The 25,824-nt window shown below is 44.4% G+C and overlaps 1 protein-coding gene across 4 annotated transcripts in view; it reads left to right on the top strand.

Moving 5' to 3' along the window:
• The window catches only part of SMARCA2 (SWI/SNF related, matrix associated, actin dependent regulator of chromatin, subfamily a, member 2), a 163,084-nt gene that overhangs the window by 124,358 nt on the left and 12,902 nt on the right, over window positions 1-25,824 (top strand). For 3 of the 4 annotated variants that reach the window (XM_064490244.1, XM_064490246.1, XM_064490245.1), the window contains exons 28-31: window positions 4,187-4,404; window positions 12,739-12,792; window positions 22,555-22,660; window positions 23,142-23,243. In XM_064490244.1, the coding sequence (XP_064346314.1) occupies window positions 4,187-4,404; window positions 12,739-12,792; window positions 22,555-22,660; window positions 23,142-23,243 (480 nt within the window). The remainder of the gene's footprint in view (window positions 1-4,186; window positions 4,405-12,738; window positions 12,793-22,554; window positions 22,661-23,141; window positions 23,244-25,824) is intronic. The other variant, XM_064490247.1, reaches the window with a different exon arrangement.

Genomic DNA, 25,824 nt, shown 5'->3' with positions numbered 1-25,824 from the left:
TTCCCCTGCGTTGTCTAGACTCCTTTTGAATTGCTCCTTTCAGTTTTTCTTAAGATGGTCTGTTCCACTGTAAGGGCTGTGCCACCCTGCTTGGGGGACTTGGAGATGCTGAGTGGAAAAGACAACCGCAGCGAAACAATGTGCCTGGAGTTGGCTGTGGCTTTTGTTTGCTGGTTCCTGTTTACCTATTCATCGTCATGGATCCTTGCTGCTGCTGCTGCTGCTGCTGCTGCTGCTGCTGCCGCTGCCGCTGCTGCGTGCTGTTGTGAAATTATGCATATAGTAGCACCTCACTGCACCACGGGCTGAGAAGAGCAAGATAATGCCCGGTTCCTGGACTGCCCGTCTTCCACTGAAAGCCATAGCTTGTGTCAGGATGACAGAGAGGGGCACGGCTGGACCCACGTGCAGCTGATCCCTGGGTCTGCCATGTGCTTCGCAAGCTGCAAAGTGTTTCCTTGAAAACAGCTAATCCTGCAGGACCCTCTCCTGCCTTTTGTTATCAGAATCAACATGCTGCTTTCTTTACGAACTGGGGAAAGAGCCACTCTGCATCTCATTCTTGCACATCCTGTGCCATGATCATGTATTCTTTTAAAAAAAAAAAAAAAAGGAAAGAGAAAGAAGGTGGGGGGGGGAGAAGGTTGCCATCCAGTGGAGGAAGGAGTAATTCCCAGCTTCATTCAGGAAAAACGCAGGCTGAAATATGCTTAACTGTTTTAACTTGGCTGGGAATTTTTGCCACCAGAAGGGTTTTGGGTTTGGGTTTGGGTTTTGTTTTGTTTTGTTTTTTTAGTGACATCGGGAGCCAAACGGGTGCAGTGTGCCTTTAAGGAAAGAAGTGCCTCACCAAACTTCACTGTAGTTGTCTCACCGTTTGGGTAGGGAAGGAAAGTGTTAATTTCTTATTTGTACACTTTTTTTCCCCCCGACTTCCTTCCTATTCACTTCATTAAATCTAGAGGCAGTTCAGCATGGGAGCCGTCTGTATGTTGAATTAGGGTTCGCACTCTTGCGCAACACGTCACCAATCGGAAACTGGGGGTTTGCTTCTGTGATTTATTTCATTATTGTGCTGGTAAAAGGTTTGGAAGGGAATTCTTTTTGGGGTAGTACTTGAGCATTGTGTAGCAAGTTTTGTGCGTGTATCACTCGCCCCTAGCCCTGAGTGGTATCAGTGAAGCCAGTTTAATAAATAATTTTTTAAAGAGCCGAACAGTTTTAAATTTTCCGTGAATAATTTTCCTTGCAGGCAGGAGTAATCTTACTCCCCCCGTCTAAGTGGGAAAAGCACTGGGAAATATTTAGTGAATTGATTTCCATTAGAAAAAGACCCTTAGAAATCCCTGACCATAAAGCACTGCATATGGATGTGTTTGGGGGTCTTTGGGGAGGAGGGGAGACGTTTTGTAGCTCTCTGCATTCCTGCATAAAACCTTAATTTAAGGGGAATAATGGTCAGTACTTGGTGTTTTCCTCGTCATTCCAAAACCTAAATTTAATAAGAATCTGCACGTATTAGCAGTGGAATAAAAATTGTTTCACTAGTTCTTTTTGCTGTTGAATCTGTTTTCACTCCTTAGGCACTCACAGATTTAGAGATTTAAAAGTCCAAATATCACAAGCTTATGCTTTGTTCCTTTTGTTGCAAAATTAAGGAGGGGGGAAGAGTAGAAATACCTTTTCACAACTTCCCCCCTCTTCATTTACCCCACAGAAAAGAAAAACAGTGAAAAATTTTACAGCATGAAACTGAAAGTGAAGTGTCACAGTTGTTCGGGATTTTGTTTAAAGAGAATAACATATCGTATTAAAATATTTGAACTTGGGAACATGCACATTGCTTTTGCTTACATGCATTTAATGAAAACAAAATTCTATTCAAAAAACAAAAATCATCTTAGGCTGCTCCAGAACCATGCAGACTTTTTTTTTTTAAAGCACTCAAATGAGCTTTAAAATACAAAAAAGAAGCATACCTTGTTTTACGATTTTACAGGAAATTTGAATATTAATTTGTTTTCTTATTGGCTTAATTGTTAAAATGCGAGTAAGAATCAGGAACCACCTGAGCTAAAATCTCTAATTCTGCTGCCTGGAATAATAAGGGGGGAAAAAATATGATAAGTAGTTGTCAATATTAAAACAGGCTGAAGGAGGAAGGCTTCGGGCCTTGTAGTAGGTAGAATGAAACAGCAGATTTGAGTATCCACAATCCTTTCAGTATTAAATTTTCAGTAAAATAAAATTACTTGTATATGAAAACATAGCCTTTCCCCAGCTCTCTTTTTTTTCCTGATCAGCTGATGAAGAGACTAGCAGCTCGCTGCTTTGCTGGCTTGTTAATTTTATCCCCACTAACTGTGGTTTCCGATAGCCGGCCTGCTGATAGTGGTAAGGTAAATATCCTTTTTCGTTGCCGTCTTGAAGATTCAGTAGCACTACATCCCAGGCATGTGTAGGTGTGTAACACATCAGAAGCCGGTGTTCTCCGTATTTCTGTGTGTACTGGGTGCTTGAGGAGAGCAATACCATTAACTGTTGACAGCCTTGCATGCTGTATTTATTATTAGCATGTTCTGCCTCCAAGATTTGCGGGACAATTTCCTTTTCTTAACCTTCGCTTTAGCTGCAGTGTGTTTAGCTGTATAGTGGGTGTCCTGCTTTTTAGGCAAATGAATATTAATGAAATAATGTGGAGCTTTTTTTTTTCTTCTTCTTCTTTTTCCTCATAACTCATCAGACCTCGCCTCCTTCATAGTGGTTATCTGAACACAGTAGGATCGTGATGGAAATTGTCTTTTGATTATTAAGGCCTAGGCTCAGACTGTCCCTGAGGATTCTGTGTGTGTGCATGTTGCTTCTGTGGGTTTGCACATTGGAAGATGCATAGAAAACATATTTTTCTTTTAATCCCACTGGCATTTTTAACATGCCAGGTTGTTCTGTGTTCTGCACCAGGTTTTCTTCACAAAACCTTTCTTTTTCAGGAGGCATTGTACCCAAGTGAAAGAAATTATGTCTGAGCTGTAATCACTCTTTATATTGATTGTTATACTCACATGATCATAAATATTAGCCATGTTTGGTGCTGTGGAGAAATGAAGGTAATTGCCGTATGATTAGAGCTCTTTGAGCTTCGAGAAAGGATTGATTAGCATCTGCATACTGGAGGCAATATTGAGAGGCAGCAGGGACAAATAACAACATCAGTTATTTTGTGTGAGAAACCGATCTTGAAATGTAATTTACAGGTTAAAAAAAATTTTTTTTTTCTTTTCCATGGTCACATTTTCTCTTAACTATTGTGTTGCTTTCTTTTCTTTTCTTTGCAGTTTTGTTTTTCCCTTTCTTTTTCTTAAGTTTTGAGATTAGGGGGGAAAAAGTTTAAACTTCTGGGTCTGTCACAGGGATCGTTTAGCCATTTGTGAACAGGTTTCTTTTTATATCGGGTTGTTTTTATAGCTATTTTATTATCTCTCTGCATTAGTGCTGCTGGCTCTGGTTTAAAGCAAGCATTTGCAGGTAATTGGAAAAAAGTGTTTTTTGTTTGTGAGTGCCTGTGTGTTCTTTATCGGGTGATTGAAGTGCGTTTACCCAGGAATGGGGCTCTGTACTTCCCATTTCCTTGTTTACTAATTGCTCCGTTAGAACGAAATCTGGTTGGGATTTTGATTTATGTTGTGAATCATGAATAAATTGATGTAAAACCTCACAGAAGAAAAGGTCAAAGCTTTTTTGATTGTAAGGATATAGTCTTAGGGAAATTTTTTTCATCCCTCACCCCTTTTTTTGGTTTACCTTTTACTCTTCTTTCAGTAGTCAGACAATAAAAGTCTTTTCCTTATATTGAGCTAAAATTTCATTTGGTTTTAGTTATCTTCAGGCACTTAAATGTATAGATATTTTCATATTTGTCATATGCTTTGCTATAGGTGTTTTGGGCCTTCAAGGTGTTTTGCTCATGAAATAGACTTGGGTTAAAGATGCATTGATCTGATATGGTGGTCTTCTATTTTTCTTTGTACTCCACTGATTACCCTTAACTTTTGCTTTTTGTTGTTGTTGTTGTTAGTTTCATTTTAGTCTAATTATCCAAATTGTTTGGGTTTTTATATATATATATATATATATAATATGTATATTCTCTTGTCCTGAATTTTTCGCCTTTGTTCCCTATGAACAGGCCATTGAAGACGGCAATTTGGAAGAAATGGAAGAGGAAGTACGGCTTAAGAAGCGAAAAAGACGAAGAAATGTGGATAAAGACCCTGCAAAAGAAGATGTGGAAAAGGCTAAGAAGAGGAGAGGTCGCCCTCCAGCTGAGAAACTATCACCAAATCCCCCCAAACTGACAAAGCAGATGAACGCCATCATCGATACTGTGATAAACTACAAAGACAGGTGAGTGCTTCATTCCTTCACCTCCAGCCTCTTCACCAAGCCTGCAGGCGACCCCGTCTACAGGGCAAGATTTATTAAGGTGTGCGTGGGGTGCGCAGACCCTTTCTACTTCCTGTTTCATGGGTTTTTGCTCCAAAGGTGCCAGTAAACTTTTACTGCGTTCAGAGAGGCTGTTCTTGCTGTTTTGTGGAATGTTTTATGAGGTGTCATTTAAGCTATTTGGAATAGGAGTTTAGATGACAAAATTTAAAAAAAAATCCAGTTGGAGAAGGATTCTTTAGGATTTGTGAAATACCATCATTTATTTGGAAGGATTGGAGTGAGAGAATGAAATAACACTTTTGGGTTGAGTTGTTAGAGGGGGAAAAGGGTCCTAGCATATTCAAGGTAAATATTTCATGCTACGACTTAGTTTTAAAACAAACAGACGCTTCCATCAAGAATACCGTCCCTTCTTCCCTCCCGGGGCACTGCCTTTGTGAGCACCGGTTGGAGCCCCTCCTTCTCCCCGATAACCCTTCATAGACCGAGGGCGGTGCAGCAGCTGCGCCTCCTGTGCGCGGGACTTCGAACGTGATCTCTGAGAAATCGGTACCCGACACTATCCCCAGACCATGGTAAACAATGAACAATTCTTGGAAAACCAAAGTAGAGATGTTTTAGGGTGTCAGACAGCCGTCCAGAGTAGATAAACTGGTTAGGCTACGTTTTGGTCAGTTGATTTGGTTTCTACTCAGTAATCATGGGATGCAGTTTTAATAGTAAGAAGATGACATCTCATTTCAATTGAAAATTGATAGAAAAAGCACGTTTTATTTCTGTAAATTACAAAGTCGTATGAATCAGTTTTGAGTTACCCCCAGTTTTTGACGTTAGCTGGTATTGTACCTGGCGTTCTTTACAATGAATTACTTAAGTTGTGGTTTTAGTTTTTCATTGTAACTTTACTGCTTGTTTTATATGAGGAAGCAAACCTCATTATAAAGATTAAGTAGTATAAAAAGCAAGAGGCTTTAAACCATGGGGTTTTATTGATAAATCTTTCTTATATTTTCTATAAGGAGTTTTCAGAAATAGTGAAACAGGGACCCTGGAGCATCTGTGTGTGAGAGAGTCAGAATTTCTTACTCCTCTTTACCTACCATGTCTCTTAGGTTCTCTGCTTACGATTTTCACTGTTTTCCTTTTTTTTTTTTTTTTTTAAGTGCACCTCTTTGAGAACTCTGTAGTGGCCACAAAGGGTAGCCTAGCCCTACATCAGGTGTGGATAAGCTATTCATTGACACAGGGGAGTGACAGTAATCCAGGAAAGAAAATTTGGCCATGAAGTCATTCTTTGCCGAGATGAATGTGCAAACTTCCTGTAAACCAAGAATCGTAATTCTGTCGAGTTTCTGTTCCTCCCCAGCCATGCTGGTGGATTTGCTGGAGGCAGGGGTAGTTTCCAGGAAGCCAGCTTGGACAATTATACCTTAGTTTATGAGCCCCTGGTGTAAAGAAAAATCAGCAGAGAGTATCACTCTGCACATAACTCTTAACTTTTTCTGCCTGTGTCTCAGGAGAGAGAATCGTCCGTTGCTTTGACCAGGTGTGCCTTGATATGTAACAGGCTCTGTGTTCATTACCTGCTGAGTGAGTCTAGGGCCACTGTCACACCGAGAAGAGCCAAGAAAGTCCTTGGAGGTTTAGAAGCGAGGCCTTTTAATCCAGGTGATGGCTATCTCCTCCTTTAATGGTGTAAAAGAAGTCACCAGCCGGAGGACCACATACTGCCAACAGGTTGTTTTATTTCATGTTTCTTTTTCTTTCTTTTTTTTTTTTTTTAAGGCAAACACATAAACCTGGAGAGATTTCCTGTAAAACATCAGGGTTTTTTCCCTTCCCCCCTCCTTTTTTGGAAAAACCTAAAAATCTGGCAGCACCCTACCCAGCTTTCCTTAAGGTAATAGTCGATAGGAGTGTCGAAGGGGCCCCCCCAGTGGGTTGTCCTGCTCTAGGTGGCCACTGTCCCCATGGCACGTTCTCTTCCCTCCAGTTTGGAGGGTCAGCTGCCATTCGTCATCCTGTTTTTCACACCTGGCCCATCTCACTCCTGCAAATACCTGCTGGCTCCATAGCCTTTTAGGTTTGTGATTGCCTGATGTATGCAGCTGCAGGCTGACGACTCAGTCTAGAAACCACCTCCAAATGCAGAGTAGTATGAAGTTGCATCCCTTAAACCTCAGCTAAGCACAGCACAGTCGTTGAGAGCACACGTTCTTCTCTCGGTTTAACTACCTGCATTTGAATCCTAACTCCAGCAGTTTGCTACCCGTGGGGCAGCTGGGCAGTTTGCTTAAACTCCCTGACCCTCAGTTTCCTCATCCACAAAATGGAATGATTACTCTACCTGTCTCTAGAGGCGTTAGGAGGATTCGATGAGTTAATCCAGCTCTTTGAACAGTTAAATTATTAATAATCAGCCTTTCAGACTATTTATAGCAAATCAGGTGGGTGAATGGAGCTCCGAGCCCTGTAAAGAAAATGTCCTGGCTCGTATGGTTGTCTTCTTTTTATTTCCAAAAACAGAAAATGCATTTTCACGGGGACTGATGACTGAGCACATCTTTGGTTGTACTATAGGGAGAGGATATTTAAATATTTCAACATGCAGACATTGACTAGCTTCCTCCCCCACCCCCCCAACCCTCTCTCTGGTTCTCTTTATTGATTTCGCTTTTCCTTGAAAGGGACCCTGATAAGGCCCCACAGGCTATCAGCTCTCACACTTGGGTCCGTTTTAGGGGGTAGGTTCTAAATTCTCCTCCGCTGCATGTTTCATGTATATTTCATGTTCGTGATCCTCCAGAAAAAGCACTTCATCTATTTATGTTTTTTTTGTCTCTTGCCACATTTGGTGCTCAAGTAGGAGGCACTCAAATTAGGAGGGCCTTAATTAGATACATCATCATATTTTTGGTTAGTTTTAGAAAATGCTGCTGGGAAGTGTATTCTCCATGTGTTGAGATTTTTGCACCAGTAAAGTCAGCTACTAATATAGTAAGTCAACCTACCTATGAAAGAAATACCACCTGGGCCAGCCTTCCTCCCATCACCTCAGTCAAATGTTGGGACTCTGACAGTCGTGTAGATTCGCAGCGTATTAAATAAGAACTGACATCTGTATTTAACTGATATATGAGAATTAATTAGCTCTCATGAGACATTTTTGTTGTTGTTCAGAGTTCTTGCATGATTCTGGGACAGATGTACCTTTATTTTTTATAAAGAACTAGGGTAATTTAAGCATCTATTTGTTGTCTTGGTGTTCCGTGCCAGGCCTCATTTAAAAAAAATTTTTTTTTTAATTTTTTTTAAGATTATCTTATTTTGGGGGGGGGGGGAATTAGGTTTGTTTGTTTATTCATTTTTAATGGAGGTACTGGGGATTGAACCCAGGACCTCATGCATGCTAAGCAGGGCGCTCTACCGCTGAGCTAAACCCCTCCCCACAGGCCTCATTTTTTTAAGGGGGATACTTTTTAAAAATATGACCCTAGCGAGTCAGCAACTCTGTGAGGCCCCCAGATGCAAGCTCCTTCTGCAGCAGTCACAACTAGAGGTAGCACTGGTCTGCTGTTAGCACCCCCACCATTTTATTTCCCCAAGTAGAAAACCTGACGTCAAGCAGTATTGGCAGTATTTACTTATATGCTTGTGTAGAAAGCCTTTAAAATTACCTCCTCCAGTGTACGTAATATTTGACCTGAGAGTCTCTATTTCTTTGCAAAGGGATTCATCCTGATTTGCTCTGCACCCTTTACAACTGCCCCTGGGATGAGAGGTAGGACGAGACGGTCAGGAGCAGGGTCTGGCGGAGCTACTCCGAGACTGGAGACGTGGCTCGCAGTCGCCTGGGTGAGGAGAGAGACTGCTAGGGGGGGTCCTTAGTGTTAGACGGGTTTTGGCTCTACCTGGCCCAGTTTCCTAGAGCCCAGGGGTACCCCCCCCCGGCACCGCCTCCCACAGACCGTCATCTAACCCCGTGTAGCCACGCCCAGCTCTAGCTCGCCGTGTTAGGAAGCAGTTCACAACACCAAAGGACAGCTCTTAACACAACAGGCGTTTCCTATATTAAAGTGAACTCAGCCCTCTGACTTGTAGCTGTTTGTTCTAGTTGAGCTTCAGAGAGTCGGTACATTCTCAATCCAAGAAATGTCCTTCCAAATATTTGTACACGTAGCTGACTCAGGACCTTCTCCTGCAGGTTGAGACACCTCGCTTTGCTATCTGAGTGACTCCTGGACTTTCAGCATCCTGGTCGCCTTCCTTAGGCACATTTTACTTTCTTAGTGTCCCATTGAAAACATGGCACCCAGAACTCCAAAGGTATTCTGATGGCTGATTGCAAGGTGGTTAGCCAAAATTCTGTTTCCAAAATTCAAGAGTGTGTTAACTTTTTCCACCACTCTAGACTCAGAGTGAAGTCACGTTGGATGTGTGACTTGTTGAAAATCTCCCTCTCCCCGAATATACATACAGCCCTTTTCTCCCAGGAATGCTGCCAGGGTCCTAGAGCTACTGATTCTTGTTCTGTCTAATTCCATCTGATTTTGGTCGCATCATTCTCATCTAGTGACATACAGTAAATTTTCATGCCTTTAAAAAAGAATACACACACATTTAGTTGTCTTCGTGAGTTTTTGTCATCTGAAGATTTGCTATAAGCTATTGCTGAGAACCTTCTAAAGGGCAAAGGACAGGTCCTCTGTGACATGCCCCTGAAAATCACTTCAGGTTGACATGAATTTACTCACCACTAAGCTTTAAAGCTGACTAACCGTCCGTGAACTCACACAACCACGCTATCCTGTCACCCACATTCATCTGTCCTTTCTCAAGGTTATCAAGAAAAGCTAAAACCAAGATAGACCATCTTTTTGGCCCCTCCAATCCATCAATTCCTAGATGCCCTGCTGAAAGAATGAAATGAGGTTAGCTTGCCATGGCTTTTTCTAAGAGACCTCCTACTGGCACTTAATGATGTTATTTATCTTCTCTAAATAGCCCCGTGGCATCTGAATAATTTCTTCTACTTTTTTACCGATGGTCCACATCAAGCATCGCCCTCTGAAGTTTCCTTTCTCCCTTTGAAAGTAGGACATTTGCTTACCTCTGGTCTTCTGATTCCATTTCTGTTCTCTGTGATTTCTTAAACATTATTAGCAGAAGCAATCTACACATTCTTTCAGGATGTAATTAGTTTGCAACTGGACACTTGAACTCATTTGACATGTCTTGATACGCTCTATCGACTCTCCTATCTGTAGCTTTTAGCCAACATTTATTATGTCTTGCTTTTCAAATCTGAGCATTGTTCACATTCCTGAAGAATCTAGAAACACAATATGAGGAGATTGTGGCCACCTCGGCCCCCTCTCACAGTTGTTTGAAGACTGTAGCAGGAGCCTTCCATGCGGATGGGCCTCGCTGTCTGCAGAGGGCCTGGACTGGAGGTCCAGACTGACCCGGGGGAGGTGGGAGGTGCTGTCTGGCCCTGGCACACAGTGGGGTGCTGGGGCGGCCACCACACAGCTCCTTCCTCCCCAATGGTCTTCAGGCCCTGCTCTCTTCCCCGAGTCTAGACTGTCATCTTCTTAGCCCTCAATTTAATAAACCCTGATGACATCTCTGAGAATGGTGGAAAGCCCAGGCTTGTTCTGCATCTTAGCTTTCCCCACATTGTAGGAAATCATTCATTGATCCTGGCAATATTGATGGCGTTCCCTCCTTATTTTCACTCCTGAGGACCAGAGGGAAAAAAAGCTGAAGGTACTTGCCTCCACTCAGTTGCCACGAGGTGGAGGAGACAGTCCAGGAAGGACATTCCCGAGAGCCCTGAGCAGGCAGGCAGCCAGGCTCGGGCTGGGGTGGGGGGGTCGCGGGAGCCATTTAGATAAAGATATGATGACATCTTGTGGTTACAGTCCCTTTTAGGGGAAAAAAATACATCATAATCACTACATTTGCCTGGGAAAAGAGCGCCAGGATTTCACCCTATTATCTTATACTTCCTTTCCAAGAACTTGGGATACCTCAAACCTAAGGACTAAGTGCACCTGTGTAATTCCTACGCACAAATTCCTGTATACAAATTAAAAGTCATTTGTCTCACTTCCCTCATTTTGACTAAGGCTAAGCTACTGTTTTGAAGGCCCACATAGAAGGCCCAATATTCGATAAGACATGGACTCCTATTTTAAAAAGGTGCCTTTTCTTTTTCCAAGATTTTCTCTCCAAAGTGCTTTACCTGAAGTGTATCTAGGTACTTACTTGGCTGAAGGCTTTCCCTCAATCACCATCATCCTGAGATGTCCACCCCAGGTGGACTAATCACACCAGTGTTCATGCTGTCTAGTAACGTACATGGTTTAAGCCAGGTCCATACCATTTTTAATTTTTTTCTTTTTTTATTGAAGGATAGTTGATTTACAATGTTTGTGTTAGCGTCTGGTGTACAGCATAGTGACTCAGTTATATATATTCTTTTTCATACTTTTTTTCATTATAGGTTATTAGAAGCTGTTGAATCTAGTTCCCTGTGCTCTGCAGTAGGACTTTGTTGTTTATCTGTTCTGTATAGAGTCGTCTGTATCTGCTAATCCCGAACTTCCCAGTTTATCCCTCACCATACCAGTAATTAATACGCTTTTTTGTTTGTACTGTTTTCCTTCTGAGCCAGTCAGATTGCTGACCCACATAGATCTGTCCCCACATACTCCTCAGAATCACTTGAAATTATTCTGCTCGAATTGCCTTTTTTCAGAGCCTCACATCCCCGATGGACTGTCCTCTCAGTCAGTCTTAGATCATAGAACCGTGCCCACCTTTCTCCAAGTCACTCGCGGTACATTCTGTAAAATGTCTGCCGTCGAACTGGTCAGTCCCAGTGGTTCTTCCTGCACCAGGATGCATTGTGAGACAACACGGTCTGTTTCAGCTTCTGTATCTCCTTGGTTTATACTATCACCACCCCAAGGTCCCAAACATGTAGCGAAAATGTAGCGAAAACACTGTTCCTACGTCTGTGCCTTGTTCCGCATGTGCCCTTACGGACAGAGGCTCCTCAGCATCCTGACCGGCGTCTCTCCCGGGCGCCACACTGCTTCCATGTCCCTACACACTGGCCTCGCCCAGCCCCACCGTCTTTGCTGGCGGGGGCCTGCTGTCTGCTCCTCCCCATCTGTTCTCGGAGGCCGGTACCTCATCAGTCCCGTGGTTACTTCAGAACTGTCAGCAGCTTCTCACTGCCTGCCCGGCGGTGATCAGACTTCTGCCGGGGAAAGACAGCCTTCCACAACCTGGCCCTGGGACCTGCCCAACTTCTTTTCCCAACGTGCAACTGTTTCAGTCCTTCCAGCAAATTCTCTACATTGCCAATATAGCCTGCACTTCCGCCCTGCCACCCTGGGGTTACGCTTTGTCCTCTCTGCAGTGGCTCTGAGGAGGCATCAGCCCGTGGCCAGACACAGGCTGTGTGTGCCAGAGGCGCCGAGTCTGCGTCGGGTGAGCTCTAGAGGGGACGGAGGGGCTTCCCGGGGCTCGTGGCACCTCCCAGCCCCTTCTCTGCCACCACACAAAGGGACACCAGTGGAGCGGTTTCAAAATCCTCAGCTGAAGGAGCGTCCCTCGAGGCCCGTGGAGGGGCCGGAGACCTCACGTAGTGGTTGGCACCGTTCCCAGCTGAAGGCCGTTAACTCGGCGGTCGGCTGGCAAGGAGCAGGGCTCGGGGGAGCAGAGCCGGCCCCCTGGATGGTGTTCAGGAACCAGGTTAGGCTGCTGGCTGCTGTAACCAAGTGCAGTATCCTGTTTAATTTTCACAGCGGTTTTCTGAGGTAAGTATCACCCCACGTTAGAACGGAGGCCCCGGACGTGGACAGGCTACAGCTGCCCTCCTGCGACCGCGCCCCGCCCCGCCCCGCCCCGCCTGCCAGTGCCGCCCGCCTCCCGCTGCTCCCAGGACAATGGATGGAGCACGTGTGAGGGAAACGGGGCTGGAGGAACGGGCACTTACATGTTTGGGAGAAGCAGCAAACGTCCCCAGAGAGCTGAGGAAATCTTTTTTTCTTCCCTCCATTTCTGGAGAACTCTGTTTTTTCAGAATGATGTTCCAAACATAACCCTGTGTGATTTTTTTCCAACAACCCCCAGAGGTGGGCAAGGCAGGTGGGTGCAGAGACTGCGGCTCGGAGTGTGAGATGAATTACCGCAGGTCGCCCAACCTCGGAGGAAGGAGCTGGGCTGGGATGCGGACCCAGGTCTTCTGACTCTAGTATTCTTTCTACTCTACCGCAGGTGTAACGCGGAGAAGGTGCCCAGTAATTCTCAGTTGGAAATAGAAGGAAACAGGTCAGGATCTGTCTTGTATTCCCGTGTCTCTAACTACAGGTATCCCTCCGTCCACCAAACAGACCGATTCCTAAAGACCTGGCCTTTGGAAGCCGGTTTCTCCAGTGGCCTCCTGATCCCTCTTCCTAGGAGGGGGAGGTGGAGGCGGAGGCACAGCGATTCTAAAGCACCCTCCTGGCTTCTGAAGTTGCTTGTGCTGTGTTTTCATTTGGTGTCCATCTCGTAAATGCACCTGTTACCACGGTACCCGGGCATGTCCCACCTGCATCGCTTGGAGATGGGTCTCCGAGGCTTCCCCTCCTTTCCAGCGCAGCTTCTGTCTTACATCCCGCGGGCCTCTTAACTCTGTGCTGTCTTGATTTGGAAGCTTAACGAAAAGCACTGTGGTGCTGGCTCTCTGGAAGCCTGTGAGCAGCGTGCACATGTGAGACGTTCCGGAGTTAGTCACGGTGCCCGGAGGCTTCCCACACCAGCTGGGTTCAGGGCGTGACTTCTGGGCTTACCTGTCCCGTGTGTGGTCTTCAGCATCCTAGGGCAGTCTGCTTAACCTTTGTGTGCCTCTGCTTCTGTCTGGTGGAAAGCAGAAATGCCTTTTTTTTCCTAGAGATCTTGTGAGCATGAGAAGTTATCTGGATGGGAGAGAGGGCTGTGCGTGATTTGCCAGGGTTAGCAGTTGTTATTAATATACGAAAATTAACATGTCTTTCCCCCTTTCAGTCAGCCTGTACTTTTAAAAAATGTCGATACAGTACTTTGCCATCCATATTCCACTTTTGTCAATTGACTCGACAGCGTCCCCTGCAGCACTTTTTTTTGCCACTAGTATAGGATCCAATCTAGGCCCAGGAGGAAGAAGAATTGAAGTTGTGTCCTGTATTTCAGAACAGGTGCCATCGGCAGTGGTGGCATTCCCCTCCATGTAAGGAGATAAAAAACGGGGGAGATTTGTACTTCCCCCGTATCTGTGTGGAGTTGAAATTGTTGGGTAAGACTGTCAATTTTTGGTATTTCTTACTGATCTTCAGTAAACAGTTACCACTCCTGGAAGCCAGACGCACAAAGCATAGTGTGTACTAAGAGGCATCAAGAATTGTGTTTCCTTTTTGCCATTATGAGAGAGAATGCAATCTGGATTGAAGTTTCAGAATTGAAATAAGCAGCTCTGGGCTTGATTATTTGGGGCTGGACATAATGAGCCATCGTGGTGAGCCGTCCCACCCCTACGATGGAGAAGGAGGCTTCGTGGTCTAAAAGGCAAGACATGGGCCACACGCCCAGTGCGGTGAGCAAGAGCAGGCATCAGCTCCTTCACCCCCCTTCCCTCCCACCATCGAAACAGTCATGTGACCATGGAAAGTGGATTCATAACCTTAAGAGCTGTTAAGAGCCCCCACGTCATGCCTGCGCTGTCTGAGGACATGATACGGCCGTACGTAGGTAGGACCCACAGAAGTCCTTTTACTGGAGACATGTTTAAACTGTCATTTCCAGGGACACAGACGGGGCTGGACATTTGCTTCTTCGGGGCTCTTTGGGGGTCTGTCTTGTCCCGTCCTGTCACATATGCTTCCTCTCCCCAGAAGCCCGAGTTCAAGACGTTGTTTGAAGGTTGCGTTATGATTAAGTTTTTTAAAATTCTTTTTTAAAATCCCTTCCTGTGTTCAGAAGCACTGAGCATTTTCTATGTGTCAGTCTGTGCAAATATTGAGAATGGGGGGGAAAGATGAGTAAAATGGAATGCCTTAAAGCATAGCTGGAAAGAGCTACGTGAAGGAGTAACACAGACACACAGTAGGGATGAAGAGTACGTGTCGGGTGGGAGGGGGAGAGCAGAGGCAGCCGGTGGCTTGTGGGCGGAGGAGGAGTCCCCCAGGTGGACGGGGGGACAGAGGGGAGGCTGGGGTGCTCAGGCCCGGGTATGCAGGCGTTCACGGAGGAGGTGTGGAAAAGCAGGACCCCCCTCTAGGGACCACGTGTGTCTCAGTATGACGGGGCCATCGGTACAAGGGAAGAGGGGTCAAGCACGGGACATGGCAGTGAGTGAAGACAGGAGGACAAACAGTCAGGGGTCTGATTGGTGGGACTTAGGGGCGGGCTGGATGTGAGAGGTGGAGGAGAACTTGACAGAGATAACTCCTGAATCTCTGCCCCGATGGTAAGTGAATGTGGTGCCACTTACAGAAATACAGCTGAAAGGAAAGGTGGCAGGTGGTACCCAGCCCACGTGCTCCATCCCAGGAAACCAGAATTCTCTCCGTGGCTGTTAACAGCCCTTAATGTTGTGATTACGTCGTTAGCATTGACTATCCCTCCAGGACCAGCCAAGAAGCTCTTTTAGACAAAATTTATTTTTAGCAGTGTCTTCACCAGACGTTTTGTATTTCTTTAAGTGGGGGAGGGAGGCTGTGTCAACATCTCAGGCTCAAGGCCCTTTGCATTTAATTAGATGACAGAGAAATTGCCATGAAATAGAAGTGTGACCAAGTGGATACACTTAGGGAATCTTAGTTCTGGGTGAAGAGCCTTTCTTCATTTATTCTCTGTTTGGATGCTTGGGGCTCAGCGGCAGGGTTGACAGTTCCTCTTGTGTAGCAGCGGCCTGGGGAGTCAGAGTCTCATGTGATATCCGGAGTGTTGCTTCCCCGGAGAGTGGAACTCTAGACAGACGCAAACTCCAGTCCCGTAGCTTCTTGTAGAATCCCCAGTGTAGTCAGGGGCTCTGGGAAGTTTTGCTGTCAAGTCATCTGGACCAATGAAGCCCCCTTTTTCGGGAACACTATTAATAATCCATTAAGCTTGTGTTCCTTGGAGCACATACTGGGAAATGCCCGCTTAGCGCTCAGGAGTTGCATTTAGTCCAGAGAGAATCAGCCTCGGGGAAATGTGGATTCCAGCACTGTATTTTGCCCTCCTTACCAGGATTGGTACTTTGAGATGTTTACCGGAATAGGCTGCTTTGACTCCTGGTGACCTGACTCTTGTTTTTGATGCTCAGCCAATTATACGCACATACAGCAGGTGGGCAGCCCACAAATAAACTTGGTCCGTCTGCTCTCTGAGGCACAGAAGGCCTCCAGCATCAGCCTGGCCCAGGAGCCCAGGGTCTGCCTCACAAAGCTTCAGGACAGCCAGCATAAATGACTCGTCTCTGAGGGAGCGGAAGCAGCCCCAGCAGGAAATAACAAAACTGATTTTCTTACCAGGCTATAAACTGTCATCAGAAACACTCTGTATGTCTTGTGATAAAAAATGGATAGCTCTGAAAGAGGGCAGGTATTTGGGCATAAAGGTTCCTGTATATGTTCATGGGGAAAAGATCTATCTGCCTCATTCCTTTACAATCATACCTCACGTGTCTTCCTTAAGAATTTCCTAAAATGACCATTATGGGGAAAAGCAGCGCTCAGGGCGCCTGCTACGACCCACCCGTTTGACAAAGTGACATTTGGGATTTACAGCTCAGGCAGAGAGGTATTTGATTTTGTTTGCCTGCAAAGGCTTTGTACTCTTGAGTTTGATTGCAATTCAGCCAAAAGCTTTGAAGCGTCTTTACCATTACGAAGTGGAGACACAGGAAGAGATCAAAGGACAGAATATTCAGTGGAAGGGAAGGGGGGGTCCTTACCTTTTGAAAGGTGTCACCTCCGTGTCACCTCCACGCCTTCAGGATGAGGTGACAAAAGCTGGTGAAACAGCTGAGCGAGGAAGGAGCGTCACATTGAGACAGATGGACGGTTAGAGTTCTGTACCTCCACCTGCTGAGAAGTGAGAAAAAGAAGGGACTAGATGTCCCGAGTCAGTATTTCTAAGAAGTCAAGTGATAGATGATAGATCTTCTCAAACGTCTCCTCAGAATGCTGGTCTAAATAAACAAATAAATTCTCTCTGAATCGTACGTCCTAGTGATCACCTCTGATTTGCAGTAGTAAGTTCAGTGAGAGAATTAAATAGGAACTTCATACAGTAGATTCCATTGGTTGTAGTATATTTAATGAAAACTGTATGGGATTTTTTCTGTTCTATTATTCTCTTCTATTTATTTGGCTTTATATGGAGAGTTAAAAGGTCCCAGTTGATGAACTGTGCGATTTATGGTGATATAAATAAAGGTTGGTCATATGCCCCTCAGATGACATTTCTCTTGGAAAAATCAAATTAGATTTTTGACTTACAGCATGTTTTCAAAGAAGGCAACTCATAAAAGTGTTTGAGACCTACTTTATTTATTGATCATAATTTGGTTCCAAATTACATTGGATTGTAAATCTGCATTTTGTTGAACCAGAGTATAGTATTATTGTTTATTTATGCTCTGGCATTTCTCCTTTTGGTCCTGGTTCTTAGTTTATGCCTTTTTAAAAGCCTAGTTGAAGTTGTATTGCATTTACACTTTGATACCTGGTTTTTTTTCCCATTGAATGTCATAAGCATGTGTCCATTTTTTTAAGGCACATAATTAGAAAATACATGATTTTAGATTCTCCAGCATTCCATTACACATTTTTCCCCACTTGTTTGAGATATTGGCTGCTTTAAATTATTTTAAATAATGCTGTGATGAACATCTTCACATGTATATATGTATACAAATAATCCGTTTTCAGCTTACAGTAGATTACCAACAGCAAAGCCATACGTCAGAATGTGGTTACATAGAAGACTCTTGGTAAAGCCCTGGGGCTTTTCTTACTGAGTTAAGTGAACCATTGTCTCCTAACATCCAGATATCTACGTAGCATTAACTTGATGTAGCTTCATTTTTGTTGATAAGTCAGGCACATTAGATATTCACAGCCCTTAACACGACCCTTGGCGTGATTTTTAACAGCTGTCCAGTCCACTCCCCAAAGCAAGTCTACTCGTATCCCATTCTGTCTTGCTCAGACCTCAGATGTATGTCACGAGGCTGGGAAGTCAGATCTCCACGCTTGCTAGGAATTACCGTCAGGAAGACTCAGATGCGAGAGTTCAGACAGAATGCAGAGTGCGAGTTCTCTGACACCTGTTTTGTGACTGGCTCAGGTTTCTGGGGACTCTCTGGCTAAGTAGGGTGCTACTCTGGTCTGAGTTCCTTTTTAAATGGTAATGTGTTAAACCTTACAGGAATCTGACCCTGGGGAAAAAAACAGCATGTTTTCACCTACTGCCCTCCAATGCTGACCCAATTTTTATAGTTTTCTTCCCAAATGATTTCCTAGTTTGATTCCTCTCAGACTATCATAACTTTCCTGTAAAACCCTTCCAACTCCAAGTGGGTATTCTAAATCATGACATCGTTCAAAAGAACCACGTTTTATATTCGGTAATTAATATAAACAAAACCTATTATTTCAGCTTTAGCTAAAGATCACTTGTTCAGAAATATCCATGAGGAATTCTTGTCAGCAAATCAGCTTTGGCAGGTAAAAAGAAAAATCATAAAGCAACGAAAAAAAGACTCTCACTGTTGCTGGTGGATGTAACCGGTGTCCAGGTTCTTGTCCCATCCCAGAAAGAATTCAGAGACAAGACTCAGAGGTTAAGAAAGTGAAGCAGGGATTTTTAAGGGATGGATAGTACGCTCTCAAGGGGAGGCTCTCAAGGCTCAGGTGAGAGTCTGACCCAAATGTCTTTGGCAAGTTGGTTACATAGGGTGTAAAAATGAGTGGGTGGAATATTCATTGGGGAAGGAAGGGTTTGGAGTCATATTCCTTGATTTTCATCCCAACTCCATCTTCCCGAAGGGAGAAGGGATGTCTGTCATTTAGCCTCCAGGCTGTGCCGCTTCCCCCTGAAGGTGTGACCACTTAGTCCAGAGGTCCCCGCTTTTCCTTCTCTGCCCAGGGACCCCTGGTGCTTATATGTGTGGTTTCCTGCATTTGGCCTGTGCCCCTCCTTTCTGCCCAATTCCTGCCATTTGGTCTGCACCCCCTTTCTCTGCTCATAGCTAGCTATCTGCCTGCTCTAACATCACCAAACATCTTATCTTCTTGGTTGGGGCTTGTTGGAAAGACGTAACAGCCAGCGTTTTAAAGGAGCAGGTTTCTTAGCTAGTGTTTCAGTCTTGTGCACTCTTCCAGCTTCACGTAAACTGTAATCAAAGGGAAAGCGGATTCTGACGTGATGTTTCTAATGTCTGTAGTCACCATGTCAAGAAGCCATAGTAGTACAGATGGGTACTAATGGGAGAAAAATTAGTCCCCAGATGAAGCACAGCAAAGCATTATCGTGTGTGTGTGTGTGTGTGTGTGTGTGTGTCTGTGTGTGTGTGTCTGTGTCTGTGTGTGTGTGTGTGTGTGTGTCTGTGTCTGTCTCTCTCTCCCCCCAATATATGCATGCAGGGTTTGCAAACCCTCATTTACATAGTGGCACGTAGTGCTTTCCCATCTCATGCACAACAGCATAGCCATATGCCCCTTTGCCCTTTGCCCTCTGTGGAGAGACAGTATGTTTGCCCACCAGCACCTACAAACTCTATCAAGTGCAGTGGGTTCCTTTATATTTGTGCTTTAGGTTATTCTCCTCCCTCACCCACCATATGTCTTATTATCAGGGTCGCATTTCCTATTCTGTGGTAGATCGTTGTACAAAGTAGGTCTGAAAGCACAGACCATTTTGGAGGAGGAGGACAGGTATCACTTTTGTCACAGGACGCAGCACACGTAGAGATAACAATTTATAGTTAACCCTTAAAATTGTGTAAAATGACATAATGGAAAATACCTTGGGGGCAGGATAAGCATTTCAACAGAAACAGAACACCTTCTGCAAACCATTGTACAATTAGTCCATTGTTCTGTACTTTAAAAAAAAAAACTTTCTGGCACTGGGAAAAAAAGTTTTTGAAAAGGTGTATTGAAGAAGCCTTTATTCAGCGTAAGTTGGAGAAAGAAATGCCAAGAGTTCAAAACTCTATCAGGCTGCTTCACTTTTTAAATTTCCTTTTCTTTTTTTTTTTTAAACCTTTAATTTAGGGAAAACTAAGTTACCATAGCGATCATTAGTGAGCAGTCCTCCGTCCTCAGCGCATTCTGTAGGTGATGTAAAAGCTGGGTGTCCTCCAGGACCACCTGCCATTTCCTGTGCAGACCTGCCCTGGGAAACGCTGCCTCTGATAGAGGTGGGGAAGGGTTTTGACTGCAGGTGAAGTGTTCCCACCCTCTGTGGAGGAGGGAAAAAACCAACATCACAGAATGAAGCTCTGAGCAGTGAGGTGCCAAGACTTGGTTTAATACTGAGGAAAATTTCTTCCATTTTTATGGAGGAAGTATTCTTGATCCTGGATGGATAATGGAATATTTGAAGGGAAAAGACCATAGAGGACCTTCTAGCCATGGAGTGAGAGGTGGGCCAAGCCTGGAGACGGAATTAGTTGTAAAGGGGGCACTGGCCACGGTACTTGGGGTACACAGGAGGGAGGCTATTCTGACCAGAAGAGTCAAGTCGGCAGTACAAACTGGGTTTGCAGAGAAGGCGCTGAGGTGGGCTTCAAAAGCCAGACTGAGGTGTTTGAGTAAAGATGATTCCAGTGTAGCCACAGGGAGACTTCGTTTGATGGCTTCCAGGTCCTCCTTCAGCTCATGCCCTCTGTTCTTGGGAGGGGAAATAAAGGAGGTAGGATCGAAACATTAAGCCACGTGAACCTTTATTTTTGAAACAGAATAAATTCATCTGCTTTTATACTATTGGCCCTGAGTCTCAGAACATTCCACTCTCTCCTTTGTGAGCACAGGTAGCTCTGAACTTGTCTCTTTAAGGGATCTAGAATTTTTCTAGAATTTCTCTCCTAAGAACAGGACATCAGACCAAGATTGTTTTAGCCATTTTGCCCCTGTTAGAAAGCGCTTTATCACAGTCTCAGTATAAACTGCTTAGTTCTCATTTCACCAGTAGCACCGATGAAATAACGACTACGTCCATCACGGGCATACAAAGCAACGATGTACTTGTAATCCGTCAATAGAAAAATGACACCATCTGTTGGCAATGCAGAAAATGACGCCGAAGATGTCATTGAGGGTCAGGTGCTAAATCCAGGATTACAAAGAGGGCTGACTCTTTGATGATTGCTAGGGTGTAAAGAATGCTAATTAGTAAGAAGTCACTGATAGAAATAGAAAAATGAATATAAGTTCCCCTCATTGCCTTTCAGACATTCATTTCAAACTGGTAAAAATGTTTGTGTATTTGAGTCTCAGAACGGGAGAATAAAAAGATTGCGGCCCTACGGAGAAAGTGATAGCAAATGAAATAGCTTTTGCCATGTTCTATGTGGGCTTGAATTTATGGTGGTACAAACGCATTTCTCAACCTGGAAGGAGGGGTGGGTAGGGATGGCTGTGAGGGTGAGAGAACACCTTGGTTCTTGCTACAGTGATCGTAAAATCCACTTTCCTATGAAACTACAGGCCTCTTAAACCTCTCGCATTGGCCCCTGGTGTAAGTATTCATGAGCCCCATATATGCATTGACAAAAATCAAATAAAACAAAACACTGACACAGTCTCACAGAAGAACTCGCCCATCCCTTTGACAGGATTTTCGGTTAATTTATGCAGGCCCCTTTGCACTTCAGCATTTTCCCCACTAGTTGCTAGGCAACCGTTTGAGTTACTGCGCATGCCTTTTTTTATGATAACTGTCATTATGATTATTTTTTAATTATACGACTGGGACTCTGGATTAAAACAGCATATTGTCACTCATTCTTCGCTGCTGCTTCCAGCATTCTCACACACTCCGAGAATCACCTTCCAAAATTTACATGGCAGTGATTTATGGTTTGGTGTTTTTTTTTGTTTTTTTTTTTTAATCTTTCTGGCTTCACAAAGGAAGTAGAGATGGCATCATAAGGGAAGTGAGGTTTTCGTGAAAAAAAAATGACTATACCGTATCCCCTGAGCTATCACTGATCTGGATAGGCTGAGTCAGATAGTAGGGTCCCGAACCTGAATTATGAGTATCTTTTTCCTTTGACCATGTCTGCTTCTAACATTAAGTGACGTTAAAAGCTTATATTGCTTTGTGGTCTGTTTTTCAAAATTACAAAATGCTAAGCGTTTGTTGCTTCTAAATGTGCTTTCAAATAAAGCTGCCATGAGTTTGGGGAGGGTATAGCACTGATCCCAGGGACGTGAGGTAGCCACACTTGGTAAATTTGTGTATTGTTTTCTGCACAAATTATTCCGTATACACACAAGTGCAGTTAGATGAGAAGGGAGTTCCTCCGGCAAAAAATAATGAAGTGTGTGAGGTTCACAGTATATAAAAGTGCTCTAAAGGGAGTAAGACGGAAGAGCTAGACAGTCACTAGTACACACAGCAGCTTTTCAGTCGGGTTTCCAGGGTGTTCTAACACAGTATTTGCTGAATGTAAGGTGAATTTGAGAACAAAGGAGTATGGAAATAAAGTCAGGGTGAGGGTTTTTTTGTTTTTTTTTCAAACCGACTCAATTATTACTCCTTTGAAAATGGAATTTTTGGTGGAATGGGGTATTTTAAATATTTGTATCAAAATGGAGAGATCCACTCTGAAGGAGAAATCCACAGTGGACTTCCCATACGTACGGCAGAAGTGGGGGCCTAGTGGTATTTTTATGTGCTTTTGAAGTTAGTTCCAGGGCATTCATCTCCAGTATGGTTGTAGGATTTTCCTTGATTTAAAGAGCCCCATGTTTATCTGAGTGGGATGTAATTTGCTTTGGGGGGCGTTGTCTGAAATAAAGTACAAGTTTTTCTCAATGGTGCATGACCTATAATGCTTTTGTTCCCCCCACCCTACAGTTCAGGACGACAGCTCAGCGAAGTCTTCATTCAGTTACCTTCAAGAAAAGAATTACCAGAATACTATGAATTAATTAGGAAACCGGTGGATTTCAAAAAAATAAAGGTAGATCTTTTGTTTACAAACTTTACACTTCTACTTTATTTACTTTAAAAAATAAACTCCTTGAAATGATGACAGTACTTGACCGTGGCAACCCACCTGACCGGTAATGGTGCCCATTCAGGGCTTGGCTCTAAAAAGGCTGGGATGTCCTTGGGCCTTTCCATGGATGATGTGTAATCATTACACGGGGAGTTCATATTGATTATCCTGCATTCTATTTAAGAAGTTTCGGACTCCTCCCACTATGCCACTGTGCCCCCTGGTTCCCATCATCCGCTCCGTCCTCCCCCTTAGAAGTACGAATGGTGGGAGGGTGGCCTCTGAGGGTGACACCCCCGGGAGCTGTGTAGTCCCACCTCCCTGGCAGGGCCGTCTGCCGGGAAGACAGAGGGAGGATCAGGCTTTGTGAACCAAGTAATGACTGTTGCATTTCCAACCCCACCCTCCTTCTTTCTTCTGTTTTATCCAAAATTTCCATCAGGAAAGGATTCGTAATCATAAGTACCGGAGCCTGGGTGACCTGGAGAAAGACGTCATGCTGCTGTGTCACAACGCTCAGACCTTCAACTTGGAGGGCTCCCAGGTGAAAAATGCGTGACCTTGAACACGCTTGTGTTACTGTAAAGAAATTGTTTCATTTGCTACCATTGCTACTATCCTGGCAGAAGAAAAGGGAAAATAAAAGCCTATATTCTGTGCTCCCTGTGTAAGTAAACCGAGGCTGCGGCATTTTCAGACCCACGGCGGCTCCTCTGTGCCACAGCTGGGCTGCTGCTTACCCAGGCTTGCCTTCAAGGCTTGGCTTCTAATCAATCAGAGGAAGAATTTAAAGGAATCAATGAAAGTGGTGCTTAAAGGCTAGCGGCCCAGCTTTTGCTTTGAGAGAGGTTGTGCATTTGATTCTACTTACCTTGGTTTTTCTGCTTGTAACTTTGCATCAGGAGCTGAAACTGGCTGTGATTTAAAACAAACATATATGTAAAAAAAAAAATTCCATCTCATTGCTTACAAAAGAAAGGCTTTTCATCACGTCAGCTGCGACAGACAGCAAGTGTAAGAGTATGTAAGTCAGTGACACTATTAAAACAGGCAGAGGATACTTCCACTTTAATTACACCTCAGTTGCACTCAGCGTTGGTAGGAACACCCCTCTTCCTTCCTAATGCTCATACCCACGAAGTTGAAGGAAGAAGAAAAGAGGTCAGTGTGTCCCTGACCGGCGCAGTCTCAAGCCACCATGAGATTCCTTAAGCCTCTTTCCTGATCCTGCTTCCTTATCTTCATGTGAATTCCAGTCACTAAATTGGAGAACATGGGACTCCGCAGAATGTGCCTTGAACAGACCATGTATTTCCATTTCTTAGAAGTTAACAGGAGTGTTACTTTGACCAAACAACAGGTCTTGGAAGCAAGCCTTCTGTTTTCAAGGCAGTCTTCAAAGAAATTTAAGATGAAAAGTAGGACACAGAGAGTAATAACCACAAGCGTCAACAAGGAAGTCCTTTGTGAATGTGTGTGGATAGGTTTTGGGGGGGGGTTATGGTTGGTTTTTGGGGGGTTTTTCAGAATAGGGAAGTTTCATTTGAGCTGAAGGGTCTGGGGGTTCTTTGCACGGCTTCGGCAGCGTGGCGCGCGCCCCCGTGCCCCACAGCCCCCCCGCCTGCCCACACTCACTGCCTCATACCTGAACTGGGGTGAGAAACAGCCCCCTGACTAGCTTCCCTCCCAGGCCCTCCTGGCTACCGGTTTATCTTTCTCTAACCACCTTTTTATCCTGTCCATCTACTAACCACCAGGCTTTGAGTTCCCCCTGCACTGTTTAACTCTAGAGTGAATTTAATCTCCATGGACTGCTTTCTAAACCCAAATGCTAATGCTTCAGCCTCATTTCCTGCGGCTCCTCAGTGTAAACAGTTCGTGGTCCAGTAAGACAGCTTCATGGACACCTGCTTCCCCAGATGCACGTGCAGTGGTAGGAAAACAAGAGCATTTACATCGTCACGAGATACTAACATGACGCAGTCCCGTATCGTATGCAGGCAGTTGTCAATACCGCCTTTCCCAATGCATCTTTTTTATTCTTGCCTCCCACCTTTCTCACTTGCTCTCTTTTCCTAAAAAGTCCCTCTGCTTTCTCACCCCTGATGGAATCCTTCTCACCTTTAAGATCCAGCTCAACTCTAGTGTCTGTGACAAATTCTACCCCAGTGGCCCCATCCCAGTGTATCATCTTCACCACTTGTTCAGTACGCAGTTCCGTAGTGTTAGGTATGTTTTCACTGATGTGCGACAGATCTCTAGAACGCTCGCATCGCATAAAACTGCAACTCTAATAACTCTACTTAGTAACAACTCCTCTTTTTCCCTCCGCCTGCCAACCACCATTCTACTGTCTGTTTCTATGAGTGAGTTCACTCTATAGACAGCCCGTAGAAGTGAATCACACAGTATCTGTCTTTTTGTGAGCGGCTTATTATTTCACTTAGCATCCATGCAGCGTAGCTTGGGATAGGGTATCTTTCCTTCTTCAGGCTGGGTGGTAGTCCAGTGGAAATGGACATACCTCACTTTGTTAATCCATCCCTCTGTCGATGGCTGTGGTTTGCTTCCACCTCTTGGCTACTGTGCATGGTGCTGCTGTAAACTGTTTTCAGTTGCTTTGGATACTTATCTAGAAGTGGGATGAGTGAATCATATAGTATTTCTATTTGTAGTTTTTTTGAGAGAAAGGACCGTTGTTGAACTCTACATCTCTCAGCAACTACACAGGGCTATGCTCAGATATGTGCATACACTGAAAATAATGCACTGATTGCAAACAGTATTGGCTGGTACTGATAAACTCAGTAATGAAGAATTCCCTTGCGTTAAGAGAATTGCATTTTTTTAAAAATGGAGGGTGGGGGAGGGTATAGCTCAGCAGTAGGTAGAGTGCATGCCCGGCGTGCGCGGGGTCCTGGGTTCAATCTCCGATACCTCCACCAAAAGTAACAAATAGATAAACCTAATTACATACCCCCATACAATAAAATTAAATTAAATTAAATAATAAATAATATAAATAAAAAAAAATAAATTACGGGGGAATGAACCCAGGACCTTACGCATGCTAAGCCTGCCCTCTGCTACTGAGCTATTCCCATCCCCTCCCTTAATTGCACTTT

The sequence above is a fragment of the Camelus dromedarius genome, chromosome 10, assembly GCF_036321535.1.
Source record: "Camelus dromedarius isolate mCamDro1 chromosome 10, mCamDro1.pat, whole genome shotgun sequence".
NCBI classification, from domain to species: domain Eukaryota; kingdom Metazoa; phylum Chordata; class Mammalia; order Artiodactyla; family Camelidae; genus Camelus; species Camelus dromedarius.
Note: the sequence above shows the minus strand (reverse complement) of the source record. Positions and strands in the feature narration are given on the sequence as shown.